The 19,123-nt window shown below is 39.4% G+C and overlaps 1 protein-coding gene across 4 annotated transcripts in view; it reads left to right on the top strand.

Moving 5' to 3' along the window:
- PIK3CA (phosphatidylinositol-4,5-bisphosphate 3-kinase catalytic subunit alpha) overlaps positions 1-17,313 on the top strand; it is a 90,729-nt gene extending 73,416 nt beyond the window's left edge. For all 4 annotated transcript variants that reach the window (XM_072618428.1, XM_072618430.1, XM_072618431.1 and 1 more), the window contains 7 exons: positions 1,342-1,448; positions 2,367-2,488; positions 7,082-7,160; positions 11,812-11,982; positions 12,757-12,874; positions 12,990-13,141; positions 13,866-17,313. In XM_072618428.1, the coding sequence (XP_072474529.1) occupies positions 1,342-1,448; positions 2,367-2,488; positions 7,082-7,160; positions 11,812-11,982; positions 12,757-12,874; positions 12,990-13,141; positions 13,866-14,136 (1,020 nt within the window). In that variant the 3' untranslated portion in view covers positions 14,137-17,313. The remainder of the gene's footprint in view (positions 1-1,341; positions 1,449-2,366; positions 2,489-7,081; positions 7,161-11,811; positions 11,983-12,756; positions 12,875-12,989; positions 13,142-13,865) is intronic.
- Positions 17,314-19,123: the final 1,810 nt, after the last annotated feature.

Here is a 19,123-nt window from a genome sequence, read left to right as displayed (position 1 = left end):
AAGTGAAATTACTGACATAAGTACTTTGTACATATTCATACTGTAAATTTGTGATAAAGATGTTTATCATCTCAGCCCCTGTGTTCCTAGTAGGGTGACATAGTCCACCAATCCAGTTCTTATAATAGTGAAGAATATGAAATAGGACTTCCCATCTTTCCTGCCCTCACACTTTTCTGTTTTAATTCTATCTGCCACATTCCCTAAAAGCAGCGGGATTTTTATTGTATAGACTAAAAAGGATTTTCTTTTGTTTTGGAATTAAACAGTATGACTGTCTAAATGGTGACATGTGTGGAGATCATCAGGCACCGTACTATAATTGATTCTTTTACCCCAGGGGCTTGGGTCAAAGAGCCCAGTTTTCTTTATGGAGACTTAGAGCAGAGGCTAGTGAGTACTTGGGCTCCTGAGTCAGTCTAGGCTCTATTTATCTTCATACCCTGCATGGGTTTTTTGTTTAGTTGGGTTTTTTTGGTTTGGCTTTTTTTTTTGTGGTAGATTTTAGACCTGTGTGTAGAATACCAGCTAAAAATCTTCAGAATGATCCAATTCGTTCTGTCAGTACTACTTCTTATCACCCACCCACCCCAAAATCAATAAATTGATAAAAGAAATTCACCGTGTTAACCCAAGGGACAACTAGAGTGTGTGGTTCATTCCTTAGGAAGTGATTATACTGTTATACTTACATATTAATTCAACAACAGGAGAGACCTCACTGCTTAGGAATCAAAAATGTATATTTAGATGCATTTTATCCTTTAAGTAACTGAACTTAGACAAAAAAAAAAACTGCATCAATCATTAAATGTATTTTAAATAAATTTGCATATTTTCCTAAGTCTGACTTGAAGTAGTGCGAAGTGATTTGTAGTTCATACACTGGACCCATTGTAAAATACAGAACCCAGTTAAGCATAGATCCTTGCTGAATTCATAGTGCCAGTCCTCTGCTTTTTTAAATTTTCAGGATCATCTCTTCCTGCTACAGGGAAAAGGGCAATACTGTTGTCTGAAAAATCAAAAAGTTGTAGGCTAATGCACTGTGCCATGTTCAGATTCTTCTCTCATAGCCAGAAGCTAGTGCTGTTATCAGCAGGCACAGGGCAATATCCTCAGCCTTCTCTCCACCCCATGCCCTCCAAGGAGGAGTGCAGGGCCATCCCAGCTTCTCTCCTTTTTTACAGCCACCTTCTTCTAGAGCTCAGCCAGATGCACCACAGTCCAGTGTCAAGGTCCAGTTCAAAGACTCGATTATGAAAGAGGAAGGATTGCTTTACTTCTCGTGAAATCTATGCCATTGTAGTTCTCAGACATTGACTGTGATTATTATATCAGGTACAGATGAAGTTCTTGGTTGAGCAAATGAGACGGCCTGATTACATGGATGCTTTACAAGGCTTTATCTCTCCCCTTAACCCTGCTCATCAACTAGGAAATCTCAGGTATGATGCTGTATCAAATCTTTATGAGTAAATTTAAGGATCCATTCAGAACTAAGCATGAAGAGCTACCAGGGAGGTTGACTCTAGAGTTCTGAAATACAAGGGGGGCAATGTCAATTATAGATCTGCCCTCACTTTGGGGCATCAGTCTGATGAGCCTCCAGGAGCAAGAGGCCACAAGATTGACTAAAGAGGGGTGAACTGACCCAGGTTGGAAATGGAGCAGGTCAAAGTTCTCATGCCAGTCAGAGGGGCATTGGCCTGGAAATAGCCCCTGCATTCCATCCTGGCCAAGAGAAGTAGAACTCATCAGGAATGAAAGAATGAATACACAGGGTCCATTAGTGATGATCACATCACCTCCCTGATCCCCAATTTCACCATTTGTAAAAATGAAAAATATCATACTTGTACTAATTACCTCCAGGGTTACTGTGCAGAAAATACCATATAAACCTCTTAGAGTACCTACGGAAATGTGAGCTATTATTAGCTAGACAAAACATTTTAGAAAAAATTATATTTTTAAAAACAGAATAAATGAATTAGTTGATGCTATGATCTGATTATTCTTCCCCCAACAAAATAGTAATAATGAAAATAGTCTGACTTTGGATAAATACAAGCCTAGCATATGCTATATTTTCTTTAGTAAGAATATGTGATTATTTTTAAAATAAATTTTATGTGATTGCTATAACACAATACTGTTAAAATTTAAGCTCCTAGTTGAAAATTGCAAACAAGCTAATATTTAGTTATTTTCATTTCCCTAGAGTACCTTAGAAATGTATCATATCCACAAAATGTAAAAGGAATTTTTTTAAATTTAAAGGTATCATTTCAAAGATCCACACTTTGTAGATTAGTCTGACATGAAGGTACCATATTTTATATAAGTTTTTAATCATTTTGAAGGCTTGAAGAGTGTCGGATTATGTCCTCTGCAAAAAGGCCACTGTGGTTGAATTGGGAGAACCCAGACATCATGTCAGAGTTACTATTTCAGAACAATGAGATCATCTTTAAAAATGGGGATGGTAAGGAAAATATTAATGAACTTATAAAATTGATATATGCCACTGTCTTTGTATATAAAGATCTTAGGTACTACAAATTAAACTTTATTTTAAATTGTTTTAAAAATATACTCATGAAGTACACAGTGCTGGTCTAAAATCTTGGCTTTCTTGAGAAAAGATGCAAAGAAAAGCATGACATTTAAATTTAACAGGATTAACTTTATAACAGCAACAACTATTGTATCAGTTTTTCCCATCATTACTGAAGTTCTGAAATGAGCACCCATGCATGTAAACATACAAATTCAACTAAACATTTATTAACCTCAGCTATTTTAGGTGATAAGGATATAAATATAGATGTGACTCCATACGTGATTCCACTCTCAATGAATGTACAGTCTAATTCAGGGAAGAAAATATACACAAATAACTGTGTTACAAAGGAAAGTAAAAGGACTATGAGAGATTTGAGCAAAGAAAGATGGTGTTCACTTGGAGGAGCCAGGGACAGAGCCGTGGATGGAGAAGGTGGTCCCTGACTCAGACCTTGAAGGGTGGGACAGCCACAGATGGCAGTGGGGAGGAAGGGAAGGGGAGCGAATAGGAGATCCATTCCAGGTATGGGAGAGGTTGCGTGCTTGGGCACAGAGACTAGAGAGGCCCAGACGAAACTCACTAAGGGATCATAGGAAATCTAAATCAGCAAGCACTTACTAAAAGCCTGCCTCTAACATGCTGGGTTGAAGACAAGGAAATCCTTCCAAGGAGCTTACACTGGACTGAAGGTGAACAAATACAGATGGAAAGAATCGCACACATGATATGTACTGAGTAAATACAAATTAACTTAGGGAGGGAAGGGGGAGCCTCTGGGAGAGTCAGAAGAAGCCCCTCGTAGGAGGCAGCACTTGAACTGAATCTTGGAAGGAAGCTCGGAATTCTAGACCGTGGAGGCAGGAGGGAGAACATAACACACAGAGGTGGGAGAAGGAACGGGAAGTAAAGCATCTTAGCAGCAAATAGGTCCGATTGACCTGAATGTAGAGTATAGGCAGAGAAGGTCATGTATGGGAGAGATGTTACAAAGGTAAAATGTACAAGCCTTGGCAACAGGTAGAGTATGGAGGGTGAGTGAAAGTTGAGATACCACCAAAGTTGCAAGGCGAGGGGACTGAAAGGATAATGGTACCCTTGAGAGCAACAGGGAAGTTGGGGCAGGGGGAAGAGGAGGAAGTTAACATATTAAGTTCAAGGTGTCTGTCGGACAGCCAGTTTGAGATGTCCAATAGGCAGTTGGAAAAAGAAGACTGGAGGTCAGCGGAGATGTTAAGACTGGATAAGTAGATGTGAGAATCATCAACATAGAGTTGATAATTGTATCCATGGGAGCTGATGAGCTCATCAAGTGAAATAGTATAGAGGAAAAAGAGAAGAGGACCATGGCATGACCTGGATAGAAATCCAGCAAAGGAGACAGAGAAAGTAATCACGTAAGTAGGAGAAAAACTAGAAGAGAATAATATTACAAAAACCTAGTGAAATAAGAGTCTCAAGCAGAAGAGGGTGATTGATGGTGTCCAAGTCTGCAGAGATGTCAAGAAGGAGGAGGATTGAGAAAAGGTCATTGGATTTGTCAATTAACAGATCAATTATAATGTCAACTTAATAATGAGGCTGGAAGTCAGGCTACAGAGACTTGAGAAGAGAGTGAGAGAAAAAGAAATGAAAACATCTGTTGTAGACAACCTCCTGAAATTTAGCTACAGAAGGGAGGAGAGATTTGAAATGATAACAGGGATAGATGGATCAAGTGAGGGCTTTTTTGTGCATGTCTGTAGGCAGTAGCAAAGCAGCCAAGAGAAAGAGAAATTGAAGGTAAGAGAGTGGCACTGACAGTATAAATACAAAGAATGAAAAATCCATACTCTTAGGCGCCTTCTTTCAGAGGAGGCATACAGTACATATGCACATACATAGGCACAAATATGTATATGTGTATATAGAGAATATATACAAAATAAAAACATCATAATTGGGGAGAGTTGATCCAGCAAGGAAGAATCATCTAAGATGCTAGACTAAGGGGACAGCAGTTTTTAGTGAAGATTTTGAGGAATGGGAAAGGTCTTGGCGTACTTGTAGTCAGCAGAGAAGGAAGCAGTAGATAAAGAAAATATAGCTGGGCTAGAAAGTTGAATATATGCGGGGGGGGGGGGTGGTATGAAATAAGGGAGAACAAGCAGGTTAGAAGATTATAGTGACCTTAGAAGGTCTGTCAAGAGTTCATACTTGGTAGTTAAGGTGACGGGGAGAAGAACAGCTTGAAGCCACTGCTGGGCCAAGAAGAGTGACCTGAGCATTGTAGGCTAGGAGGCTCATTGGGCAGTCGTGTGGAGAATGGACAGACTGGAGCTAGGAAAGCCTGTTAGGAGCCTGGGTGACCAAGAAGAAGAACCTGAACCATGATGGGTATAGTAGGACTGAAGAGGATAGGAAAAAGAACCAAATACGCAAACTGTAGTCTATTGATTTAACTTAAATTTCGGGGGAAATTCCAGAATATATCATTAAGGAGATGGCAAATATCTAGAAAGGGAAACTGATTAGAGTCAGTATGGCTTAGTCAAGAACAAGTCAGACCAAAAGAATTTCATTTCCTTTTTTGGCAGGATTGCTAAAGCAGTAGAGGAGGGGAATACTGAGATTTACCTAGATTTAGCAAAGCTTTAGATTCAGTAAGTCACACTATTCTTGTGAAGAAGGTGGAAAAATATGGTGTAGACTGCAATACAACCCAACATAAGGATTCAGAATGTATTGGATGTCTGGACTAAAAACACCCAATATTAATGCCTCAGTGTCAACTTGACAGAGGTCTCTAGCAGTGTGCCCCAGGCTTCTAGGCATAGCCCTCTGCTCTGTATCAGTGACTGGAATTAAAGCATATTTAATTTATTCATCAAATTTGCAGTTGACACAAAACTGGGAGTGATAGCTAACAATTTAGAGGATCCTAAAGGATATTGACAGGTTAGAGCATTAGACTGAATCTAGTAAGATACATCAGTGGGGATCATTGTAAAGTCTTTCACTTGGATATAAAAATAAATTAACTTCACAAGTGTAAGATGATGGTGGAGGAGAGGTATGGAAATGGATGGGCAGCCATTCTGAAAAAGATTTGGGGTTTTAGTGGACTGAAAGCCCAATATGAGTCTAGTAGTGTGAGATGGTAGCTAAAAAAGCTAATATGAACTTGGGCTTCCTTGAGAAGGATATGACTTCCAAGGTTAGGGAGGTGATAGTGCCCTTGTCAGACCTCATCTGGTTCTGGGTATGACAGCTAAAGAAGGAGTATTGACAATCTAGACAGTGTCCGGAAAAGAGTGCCCTAGATGGTGAAGATCCTAGACTTTGGATCTATGACATATGAGAATGGTGGAGGGAACGGAGCACATTTAGCCTGAAGACAGGCAACCCCAGGATGCATGATAGAGATCTTCAAGTAGTTATGGGGCTATCAAGTAAAAACCAAGAGACAGAGTGGATTGGGGAGGGTTTAGAGGAATGGGCCGCCTCTCTGAGCAATAGCTTCCTCCTCATTGGAGGTCTTCAAGCAAAGGTTGGATGAGCATTCATCAGGTTGGGTCCCTTCTCATGTATAGGAATGACCCCTGAAGTCCCTTCCATCTTTGAATTTTCTGATCCAGAGTGTTCAGAAAGGCAGAACAATCGTGTAGGAGCACACCAGTAAGGAGACCCAATAAGAAAAAGCATCTCACAAAGGCAGGCCCTGCATTGTTTACAAGGCAAAGAATGCTACCGGCAATCAAAATTCTGAGCCTGTAGTTCCCAGTAACAGTTTTTAACTCATGAGACTTTGGGCAAGGCCCTTCACCTCCTGGGGTTCTTCATCTGTAAACTTGTCCCTGAGGTCCCTTCCAGCTCTAGAGCTGTGATCCTTTAATCCTATCAAATGCCCCCCGAGAGATGAGAGAAGGCTAAGACAATACAACTATATTGGGTTTATCCACATCATCATCAGTTAAAGGGTAAGTGGATGGTGAGGAAATAGAGAAGTATAGACTATGCTGTCTTAGGAGTCTGATGGTGAAATGAGAAGAGAGGGCAATAGAAAATCAAAACTTTTCAAATGGTTTTTAAAACCCTTTATGAACTGTATGATGACTGATCTTGAATTTGTTCCACAAATATGATTGTTTTTATTTCTTTTTTTCCATATTTTTTGGTCTAGACATTTAATTTTAGCAGTATGGAAAACTTCCAATGTGGAAGTTCCTTCCCTTGATGTAGAATGGCAATTTTTCTGTGACCTAAGGTCTTAAAGAGTTGCCTGGAACACTGAGAGATTACACAGCACATAGATGTCAGTGGCCAGACTTGCACCCCCATATTTCTTTTTCAGCCTCTCATATTTGTTGTACTTTAAAAATAATAACATGATTACTTATTGTTATGAGAAATCTTTTTGGGTGAATGCATCTATATATGTCGAGGATATTACCTATTTTGAATTTGTTGGAATCCCATGGTAGCCAATTTTTGTAATGATATTATGGAATAATATGTTGTATTTGGTTGTTTCAGACTTACGGCAGGATATGTTAACCCTTCAGATCATTCGGATCATGGAAAACATCTGGCAAAATCAGGGTCTTGATCTTCGGTGAGTAATAGAACTAATACAATGAATAACAGATTTCTTTTCTTATGTGTGGAAAGTTGACTTAAACTGAGAAAGCCATTCAGTCGTGATGAAATCAGCTTCTCTCCAATACTGAGGGTTGCAATGTAGATATAGGTATAGGTATAGATATAAGTATAGGTGTAGGTATAGATATAGGTATAGATGTAGATGTAGATATAGATATAGATATAGGTATAGGTGTAGATGTAGATATAGATGTAGGTATAGATATAGGTATAGATGTAGAGGTAGATGTAGGTATAGATATAGGTATGGGTGTAGATGTAGGTGTAGATGTAGGTATAGATATAGGTATAGATGTAGGCATAGATATAGGTATAGTTGTAGATGTAGGTATAGATGTACATATAGGTATAGATGTAGAGGTAGATGTAGGTATAGATATAAGTGTAGATATAGATATATCTCCAGTGAGAAGAGCAGTCAGACTGTCAGAATTTTTAAAATGGCCTCTGGAGCCCCAGCACGGATAGCAGGGCATGCAAAGGGAGACAAAAGATACATATTTTAATACTAGCTTTCAATCATTCTTGAAAAAGTTTTCCTTTCTGTGCAGGAGCAAGGAGTTAAAGCAGACTCGGAATATTTCAGGTTCAGAAGGACCCATCACCAGCAGATGCACATACAAAGCCTTGATTTTTTTTTTCACCATTACGAAAAATGCAGTGCTCTTTTTAAAAAAAAAAATGTTTTTCAGGTAGCAGAAATATTCTCACCTTTAATAGAAAAAGAAAAAAAAAAGAAAACCAAAATCCTTATTGACAATATGCAGACAAGTAAAACAAATTCTCACATTGGCCATATCCAGAAATTCTGTTTCTCAGTCTGCACCCTGAGTCCACCACCTCTCTGTTAGGAGGTGGGAAGCATTTTTCATTGTGCGTCCTCTGGAATCAGTTGGTCATAGAACTGATCAGACTTTTTAAGTCTTTCAAAATTGTTTGTTTTTACAATGTTATTGTTATTACATAAATGTTCTCCTGGTTCTGCTCACTTCCCTCTACATCAGTTCATTCTAGCTTTCCCAGGTTTCTCTGAAAATATGCCCTTCCTCATTTCTTATAGTGCAATAGTATTCCATTATATTCACATGCTGTGAGCTGTTCAGCCATTCCCCCGCTGTTGGACTCCCTCCTTCCCCCAGTTTGCAGCGCTTTGCCAGCACACAAAGAACTGCTGTAAATATTTTTACATATATGTGTCATTTTCCTCTTTGTTCTCTTTGGAGCATACACCTGGTAGTGGTGTTGATGGGCTAGAGAGTATGCAGAGTTTAGTCACTTTGGGAAGTTCTAAATTGTGTTCCAGAATGGCTGGAACAGTTCACAGTTACATCAAGAGTATATTAATGTTCTCATTTTTCCACAGCCCCTGAAACAATTGTCATCTTTCTTTTGTCATCTTTGCCAGTCAATCCAGTGGGTATTATGTGGAACCCTGATGTTGTTTAAGTTTGATGTTTTGTTGTCCAGTTGTTTCAGTCACATCTGACTCTTCATGGGATAGGGTTTCAGAAGCCCTGGGAGGCCTAGCGTAAAGTCCGTAGAGGTCAACTTCAAGAGCTGCATTTTGGCTCATTCTGGATCAGTGCTGAACTAAAATGCATTGATAGCGCTCAGATGTCATGCTTACTTTCCTCATATCTAACACTCTCTCTGGATTCCTTAGTCTTTGTCAGTTGCTTTACTTAAGTGCTCTGTCAGCTCACTTCATCTTTGATTCATTCTTCTTCCTTAAAATTTCACAATTTGTCAAAAATAGTCACAGAAACCTCTAAAGCCTGTAACCAAGATTGATGGCGCTGTGTAAAAAGTACTAAACTGTCAGATTACAACCCTCTAGGCATCTGCTTTGTAAGGCTTTAATTATCTGAAGGTTGTATACATGTATATGTAGAGTCAAATACAAACATCTACAAAATCCTACCTCTTCCTAGCTTGTGAAAGATGCCAGGGGAACAGCCCCCACATGGCCTCGAAGGAGACTGCACCTGTGGTTATCACCAACATTCTTCTGTTTTTGTGGTTGTTGCTATGGCCATAAATCGATTTCTTTGATGAACCAAGAGCTTCAGCTAAGTCTCCATGGACAAAAATGTTCATAATGTTACTTATGATAACAAAAATCTAGAAACAAAACATATACCCAGTGACTGGGAAATGACGAGATAAATGCTGACATATGAATGTGATGGGACATTGCACCAGAAGGAATCCAGAGAATCCTGAGGAGATTCGTGTAAAGGATGCAGAGACAAGAAAGCATTATCCACGTTGGTGGCAACCATGGCAAAGCAAAAGGCCACTCAGGGAGTGTGCTCTGTAAGGGGCTACGCATATTTGGCAAATGGCTGTTGGGTCAAAACAAAATGTGCAAGTACCCTTTTAAAAGATGATTAAGGTGCATTGGAAGTATACAAAAATAAGCCTAAGTATCCATGCCATCACTGCGATCAACTGTTAACTGTAGTGTTGCTGTATATTCCAAAATGAGGTAAAAATTATTTGGGGATGATTCCCACAAGCTGATGTAGTTTATGTGAAAGCCCTTTTAAAAAGCTGAGGTCATTAGGAGAGCTGATGTTCCTCACTCTGCTTCCATGCGTTAGTTGAATAATGATGTCATAAGTGAATCGTTTCATTTCAATTTATAATTTTATACGTTTGAAGAAAAAATGGAATTAGCCTACATTTTTATAGGAAAAGTAGGTCTGTCTCATCCATCTCACACCTGCAGTGCCTAACTACTGCTTACAGATACTTCTTAGCGTTGTGATCCCAGCAACAAACATCCTCTTGGCTTCAGTTTCCAAATGTATAAAATGGAGGTAGCACTTAACCTAACAAGGTTGTTGTGAGGACCACACGCGATATCTGTAAAATACTTTGCAGATCTTCAGGCAATACATGGAGGTCATTATTAACTAAAAAACTTTACTGATATTTAGAATCTGGCTTCACCCAACTTTCAGATACTTGAAGGGCTCTTCTGTGGAGAAAGGATCAGATTTGCTCCGTTTGGCCCCTAGGGCAGAATGAGGAGTGGCAAAGAGGTGGACTGTGGTTTCATGTCAAGAGAAGCTGCATTCCCACCAGAGCTGTCCCACAGTGCAGTGGGTCCTCCTTCAGTGCAAGACTTCAAGCAAAAGCTGGGGGGAGAGTAGGTCACTTACTGGGTGGGTCATGGGTATAGTGGAAAGTCTTTTCTCAGAGCTGGGTTTTCTAGATGAGTACTGAGCTCCCTCCTACCTCTAAAATTCTGGTCTAATACCTTTTTCAAATATATTGCACACTACTTCACTCTATGCTTTGTACTATGCACACACTCCTACAATTATTCCCAGACCTTAGCTTGCATTCTCCCCTCCCTTCATTTGCGCAGGTTCTTTCCTGTTCCCAGAATGCCCCCTTCTCATTTCCACCTGCCCAAAACATCTTCCTTTGGGGTTCTCTGGAGCCTTCAGCTCAGAGCAGTCTTTCCCTCCTCCTTGGTTCCTTTTGTTGTGCTCATTTGGGCACATTTTGGGTCTCTTCCTCCTCCACTGCCCTGCGAGCTCCTCAGACATTAGGATGTTCACCTTTCTTTGTGGTATCATAGAACAACATAGTCTAGGCACCTAATAAACACTGATTGATTTGGACCAACTCCAGACACCCACGGGCCCTGCTGCCCCGAAGACCTCACAACTTCCCATGAAGCTTGATTTTGTTGTTGTTTTTAAGTTCATATTTACACAGCCAACGGATCTCTTTAAACACCTCACAGTTTCATGGTTTTATATTTTTTATTTCAAGTGTTCGACAGTGCCTCTGGCTGCAGTTGTTTTCTTCACAGTTGTTCTTTTGTGGCACAAGGTCACTACCAGTGGTAGTTGCAGTACTTCCATGCATTCTGGGAGAGTGTATACAAAGGGCCTGTGGCTAGAAAAAATCACTATCTGGTGACCAGCCTTGTGCCAAAGAGTCCCCCTGGGCTTCCCTGGCCTAGTTGGGATAGCAGTCTGGGTTATCTAGGACTGGATCCAGAGCCCTTCCAATATGGTGGGACCTATCCAGACCTACCGTCTGCCGGCTTAACATCCCAAACATAGGGCTTTTTCCACACAGCTATGGTGCATCAGTCAGATGAGAAATAAAGCATTCCAGCAGTCCATGGATGGCACAGAATGAAAATGATTACTCCCATTTCCATAACATGCTGTGGTTCATAATGGCTTTTTCTTGTGACTTCCTTGTGGGGAAGGGGTTGTCCTGTGAATTGTGGGAGGTGATGTTCTTGGGAATATTGCCAGTTATGCTACAATCAAAAACCAATTAAAATACACTTTTTAGCAGTGCCCTGAGAGTTAAAGCAGGAGTAAGTGACAAAGTAAAAGGACTGGAGTTTGAGCCCCAGTTTCCCTCCCTTGTGACCCTAGCCCAGTCATTGCACTCCAAAGCTTCACCTTCATTAACTGGAAAGCCCCTGCCTGACCTTGGAGGCTGAGAGGAAGAAATGTGCTTTTATGAGCCTTCAAATGCTATATAAATGCAGTGTTTATATATTGTATTGCTAAGTGGTTCGGGTTTTTCCTCCAATTGCTTATAAATTAGTTAATGCTTTTTTACAGGATGCTACCTTATGGTTGTCTATCAATCGGGGACTGCGTTGGCCTCATTGAGGTGGTCAGAAATTCTCACACTATCATGCAGATTCAGTGTAAAGGTGGCCTGAAAGGGGCCTTGCAGTTCAACAGCCATACGTTACATCAGTGGCTCAAAGACAAGAATAAAGGAGAAATGTGAGTGGATGTCGTCTAGTTCCTAAGTCTGACCTTTGATAGGTCTGTGTGTTATTTCCCTGAGGGTTCAGGTAAAAAAGTCATTGAATACCTTGGCTGAAAAAGGAAAAATGAAGTAACTCTTAGATGCATGCTCAATTAAATCTTTACATTCTATAAAAGTTAAAAGAATGAAAGTTTTTGTGTATGATTAAAAATTTGTTGTGGAGATATTATAAACTTATTTCTTATGTTTAATCTAAATTTGTTTGCTAATAGATTGACTTTTTAAATAGAGTTCCTTAAAACTGAATTAGTTAACAAAGAAAGGTACAGTCCACTTCAAACATATGGATGCTAATGAACCCAGAGGGTCCAAAGTGCTGTAATTCAGGGGGAACCCTTGCACCATGCCTAAAGGTTTCTGCTATCAAAACATACTCTTTTGGTGTATATACTTGGGTTTTGTTTTTTTTTCCACTTTTTTGAGTTGAACACGTTTGCTTAGAGGCAGTTTGAGTACTAGTGACAAAAACAGTGCATCAGCAACCCTTTATCGTAAGCTTTCTCCATATAGTCTTAATAGATGACTTCTGGAAACTTCCCTCGAATCCCTCTCAAAGTTGCTTGACAGCAAGCCAAAAAGGAGTAGACTCGCAGAGGTCACATTTTCCATGTCTAGTGTCGATAGCTATGTACCTAATTAAAATGGAATGTGTTGCTGAATCTCTTGACTGAATGACTGTGAGCCTCATTGCGTTTGCTACTAAAGAACTGTTCTATTTGTCCTTACAGATACGATGCAGCCATTGATCTGTTCACACGTTCCTGTGCTGGATACTGTGTGGCTACCTTCATTTTGGGAATTGGTGATCGTCACAATAGCAATATCATGGTGAAAGATGATGGACAAGTAATAAGCTTCCTTTTTTAAAAATCTTTTGACATTTGAACTTTCACAAATTGGATATCTCACATGCTTGCATTGGCCAAAAATATAATGTAATTTCTCCTTCTTTTTTAAAAAGCTGTTTCATATAGACTTTGGACACTTTTTGGATCACAAGAAGAAGAAATTTGGCTATAAACGAGAGCGTGTGCCCTTCGTCTTGACGCAAGATTTCTTAATTGTGATTAGTAAAGGAGCCCAAGAATGCACAAAGACAAGAGAATTTGAGAGGTAGGATTCAAATACAGATAGCTGTGGGCACGATTTCACATGATAAGCTCATTGGAGAGGGACAGCGCGGAGTGCTGGGATAGGAGGCCTGCCTTGGAGGCAGGAGAGTTCCTTGACAGCCCTGTCTTGTTAGACAGAGGAGCCACTGTGACTGCTGAAAGGAATTTCACCTCCCACAGACTGTTCTGGCCCTAGCTGATAGGCTTCCCTTGTAGGAGTTTTAGTGTGGCCTCCTCATTTTACAGAAGAGGGAACTGAGGTACAGAAAGGTTATGTGACTTCTCAAGGACACATAGGTAGGAACTAATAAACAAAGGAAAAGGAATAAGCATTTGTAGTATGCCAGGCACTGTGCTCATTGTTTTAGAAATACTATCTCTTGATCCTCACAACAAAACCTGGAGGTCAGTGAATTTATTATTCTCATTTTACAGTTAAGGTAACTGAGGCAGGCAAAGGCTAAATAACTTGCCCAGGGTCACACAGCTTAGTAAGTGTTGGAGGCTGGATTTAGGTCTTCCTGACTCCAGAGCTGGCCCTCCATCTATTCTGGTACCACCCTGCTAAAAGCTGAAACAAGGCAAGGTCCTTTGCAAATTCATTTTCCATTGCTGTCCGTGGTAGACTAATTCCAGCTTACCCAAAGGAAACTAGAATTGCAGCTAAAGTGAGATATTAATACCACTTACTCCATGTCGCTCTAACTGTAATTTTCTATTTACAGATTTCAGGAAATGTGCTATAAGGCTTACTTAGCTATTCGGCAACATGCCAATCTCTTCATCAATCTTTTCTCTATGATGCTTGGCTCAGGAATGCCTGAACTACAGTCTTTTGATGATATCGCCTATATTCGAAAGACCCTGGCCTTGGATAAGACTGAGCAGGAGGCTTTGGAGTATTTCATGAAGCAGATGAACGATGCTCACCATGGGGGCTGGACAACCAAAATGGATTGGATTTTCCATACAATAAAGCAGCACGCTTTGAACTGAAGCAGTGGCCTCGGGGCTGCTCCAACTGCTCTCACTGTCAGCAGGCCAAGGCTGCTTGTGTAGGAATCGCACAAATCAGGATCAGCATTAGGATAAACAGCAAGAACCAAGATGAGCTCTTTCTTCTACCATTGAAACAGCGTAAATGCAAACAGGGTTTGATAGCACTAAACTGGGACACTTCAGAATTCAGCTGTAGTCTAATGTGCAATTTCATGTTATGCCTTAAGTCCAAAAAGGTAAACTTTGAAGATTGTTTGTATCATTTTTTTAAAAAACAAAACAAAATATATAGAAACTGATGGTTAAGGAGAGAGAATATGTTCTTTTTGTGTTGCAAATGTTGTATGTTTTGAAACGTGAAAGCAACAAAGTCAGTCTGTACTTCAAGCCCAAGGAAACCAGAGAGTGGTGTTGAGCTGCATGAGAATTGCTAAGAATGAAAATCCATCACTTTTCCATTATATTCAATTTATAGTTTGAAGTAAGTTTTTTGACTCCCAGTTCTCATGAAGAAAAACACTTGGGGTGGAACAGAATCTTTAAATTTCAGTAGCTTTTTCCTTTTTAAAAAAATCAAACCTTTTGATGACTTTGGGCCTTATCTGCATAGTTTGGGGAGCAAAGAGAAGGAAGCCCTTTTAGAAGGTGCTTTTCCTGGACAAGCATTTACAAGGATCCAGTTGTTCATTTCCCAGGGAAATTCTGAGCTCCTATGGAAAATAAACTGCCATAGAAAAGGAATGCGAAGGACTAGCTGTCATGTACCAGAATCATGCAGTGTTCACCTTAGGTTTGACATTTTCCCCTCTTTTTGCAATTGAACTGAATACATTTTTCATGCATGTTTTCCAGAACCTAGAAGAAAGTATTAATGTTATTAAAAGATTATTTTTTATAAAAGGCTATTTATATTATAAAAACTATCATTAATATATACTCTTTATTTAGATTATCTCTCCCATAGTCATGCATTTATTTTACAGCCTCAGATATTTTGGTGTAAGACTCTGCCCTCCATAGTCACCTCATCAGTCATTCTCTTGATCTTTGAGAGAAGCCTAGGCGCCCCTCCATCATGTACACTGTTGCCCAGGGATACGCTGTTAAAGTTGGCAAAATCTCCTGCTCAGGACCACCTCTTTCCTCCTTTTCACTTTTATCCCACTCTCTCTCTTCTACCAAAAGAAGCGTAATCATTTTAAATCAGCTCAGTAACATGCAGATTTCTGTCCTGTTTGCATTCACCTTCTTCTAAAATGGAAGCACTTAGAAAAAAGGAGCCTTCCAAGCAGTAGGGAAAAAGGAACCAGGACTGTTGTGTGTTTGCAGGCTCTCTGCCTCTGTCTCAAGAATCAAAATGGAACCCAAGGTGATTGAGATTGGTTCCCACTTGAAAGTGGCCAGGGGCCATTTTCCAAATTTCTTAAGTTGCACTTAAGATAAATTCGTAAATGTTCGGAAGAAGTGATTCACCCCCCTTTTTTTTGATTGGGAGTTGCAAGGGAAGGGTTAGGTTGTAAGGATGCTTCCCTCACTATAGACCCATTTTTCCACTTGGTATTTGGAATAAATGCCCACGGGCCTAGGAAAACGCTTCTGCAGATGTCTTTGTGCCACAGGAAAAAAAAGTGCAATAATGGAGGGGGGCTGGCAAGTGTCTAGATTAGGCATGATATTCTAATATAACTTTATAAAAACTGCACATTGTGTTCTCTGTCTTGGTGATGAGCTATTGAATGGTTTACTTCATTTAGAAAAAGTTCTTTAATGAAATTAGCTACTTATCCTAGAGCCTTAGATCAAGCAAACCAGGGACTGTATTGCCAAGATTCATAAAACATCCTTGGCTATTTTAGGACGCATATGGATATAAGCTCCCTAGAGTTAGTTGTTGAAGACTTAGGTACTTTATTAAAGCGTGTAAATAATACTGTCTTAGTGAAAGCCACTGAGAAAAATAAATTTGGAGTATTGGAATATTCATTTTTCATATTTATAATTGACTGTCTCAGAACAGTTCAGCAGATTTTAAGCCCTTTGTGGTTAGTTCTCCTTCGCAGTTGTGAAGGCTTTCATAGCTAATAGATTCCATCTCCTTGTTTGACGCATAACCATGATGTATCTTTACAAATTGGCACTGGACACATGCTGGCATTTTACTTTTTCCAATATCAGGGATTGATTAGGGGAAAACCCAGTAAAAAATATCTGAAACCCTGATCAAGTTCCTTAAAGTTATAACAGAATGTTGTTTTTACCCAAATGTCCCTAAAGCATTAATAATGTACAGAAATAAAAGATACTTGCATTGCACACATCAGTATAGATCACTTTCTAGGACCCTGGTGAAAATTTGTGCATGAATTACTAGAGCCAAATTAATTTAGTTTCCATTTATCTGAGCTGTGTAGAAGAATTCAGGGAAAAAAAACAAAAACAGAAGCCAAACTAAGTGACCTGAAACCAAACTGAATTGTAAACAGATCTAAGCAGAATAGAGCTTAGGAAAGGAGAAGTTGAGAAAAAGAAAGGAGAAAAAGAGGATTTCAAAAGACCATGCCATTACAGCTTTAATTCACCTAACTGTTGGATGATTCAAATTGATTTCAGATCAGAAGTCTTGCTATGGGGCTCTAAAATCACTGAACTGTTGGGATTGCTTCAATTCCCAAAACCACCTCTCAGAACTTTAGATATAACCATTGACTTTCAGTGCCATTGGCTCTCCCAAGAAATGTTTTCTTGCCTAATCATTTGGAAAAGAAGGAGAAATGGAGCCCATTTTTGAAGAGCAGAAGCCCTAACATTTAGTACATCCTAGAAAGAAATCCAAAAACCTGCTTGACCTTTCAGCATAGCCTCTCTTTAAAGGGACACACCCATTTTGAAGACTCTGAGAATGCATCTCTAAATCAGAGAGTAGATTTTATTTGACATTTTACCATAGAGGTTGTTTCTCTTGGTTCGTAACTGTCACCTGTAAAATCGTGTCGAAAATAATCAATTCTGAGATTTGTCCCATAATCGATTTGTGTTTATAAGCCCATTAAGAAAATGGGGAACTGGTGAATATGTAATGATTTGTAAAATATTTTAATGTAATTTTTTCAACTGTGAAACTGACTATTGGTTTTTTGATGAAAACAGGCTGCTGATAAAGTATTTTTCTGTAAAGTGTAGTCTTTACTAAATGAGAATATGATGTATTGATTAGAGTGTTTGTACACTCTTGGGTTTTTTCCCTTTCCCTTTTTTAAAGTATATTGCTAGGTTTTCTTAAAGGTAAACCAGACTGGCTGTATAATTTTTTTAACTGAAAATTGAATGGTTTGGGATCTTGTAGAAAAGATTCAAGAAGCCTGCATATTTCAAAGGCACCACAGCAATTTCACAGCTTGTAGATAAGTTTGTACTTGGTTATCCCCTACTGTTTTATTTTTTTCTCATCTCAATAATTTTGTAAATCCATTTTAGTCCTATCATGGTCAATAACTCATGCTTGCTGCTCTTTGAAGACATTTCCTTTGCTTCGTTATTGTATGATCAGCATGTTACTGTCCACACTGAACAACTGTACTTTTCCTTATATTTTCCTGTCTGTACAGATTGCAGACCTGGGCTGGACCCATTCACCATCGGAAAAGTCCCCTTTAAATAATGATCATATGGATGTCTAAGATATCCCCAAAGTACTTCAACTTACAGAAAGTAGTATGGTGTTAGTGAAGTGTTATGTGCTCCTTCTGCTCTCTAAACACAACTTTCTTATTTCTGGTTTTTTTTTTACTCAGAAAACAATCACTTTTTATACCACTGCTGTCAGATGCACGCACACCCTGTGTTACATAGAGTGCCCAAAACTTACAATACATTGTTCAGATAGTGAACATCAGCCCTTTCTGTGGAGGGTGTTTGTTTTTATCCAAGTAGCCTACCAGTCCGTTTTGAATAAGATGTGTACAGCAAAAGTTTCAATTCTGATTTCTAGCTTTAGGGTAATCAGTGACACATTTTGGCCTTTGTCCAAGAACTGTGAAAGGTACTTTCACAGGTACCACCGGACAGGAATCCTGAATTGCAAAAAGAGTAATATCACTAGTTTGTTCTTTGTTTTTAAAGTACACCCACAAACATTCTGTTTATTTTTCACTACCTTTTTAAAACAAACAGCTTCATGTCTGGGATTTGAGATGCTGTGGCCTTGAATAAACTCTTTAAAACAGATCAGTAAGGGGTAGTTAGGTGGCACAATGGATAGAGTACCAGCCCTGGAATCAGGAGGACCTGAGTTCAAGTCTGGCCTGAGACACTTGACACTTAACAGCTGTGTGAACTTGGGCAAGTCATTTAACCCCCACTGCCTTGCCAAAAAAAAAAAACAAACCCTAAAACAGATCAGTCTGCAGTACCTGAGCATATTGATTTGTGGATCTCAATATAAGAGATGACCATGGATCTAATTAAAGTCCCTCTTAAGACCCACTGTGTCAAGGAGTCAACCTACAGGACTTTCAATTCTGAATGATGTGTTAATATTACCCAAGTTTTGCCAAACAAAGCATTGTGGATTGTTAACTCTGGCTATTTTCATAGCTCTTAAGGCTGATCTCCACTGAAAGCAACTGGGAATCTTCAGCATTTCTCATCAGTGACCCAGCTATACTTTGGGAGGGAAAAACCTGCCAACAGATTTGACAGTGATGTGAATGGGGGGGCAGGGTTGTAAATTTTTAATTTTATTTTCTTCATTAATAGCAGGCTTGATGCCTACACATGCACACATATGTATGTAGAAACATGCACAGATTCATGCATGTACTCTGCTAGGTCTTAATTTTATTGCTTTCAGAGTGCTTCAGATTAGAGAAGGGACTTTCAGAAGCATTTGGAATTCAGTGAAGTTCCCAAGTCAAGTAGTTAACTTTTAAATAGGTTTGTATTTCATTTCACATTTGCTACTGCTTTAAGGACTCTCATTTTTACT

Source organism: Notamacropus eugenii, chromosome 6, assembly GCF_028372415.1.
Source record: "Notamacropus eugenii isolate mMacEug1 chromosome 6, mMacEug1.pri_v2, whole genome shotgun sequence".
Lineage (NCBI taxonomy): Eukaryota > Metazoa > Chordata > Mammalia > Diprotodontia > Macropodidae > Notamacropus > Notamacropus eugenii.
This window is presented reverse-complemented; position numbering and strand designations above follow the sequence as displayed.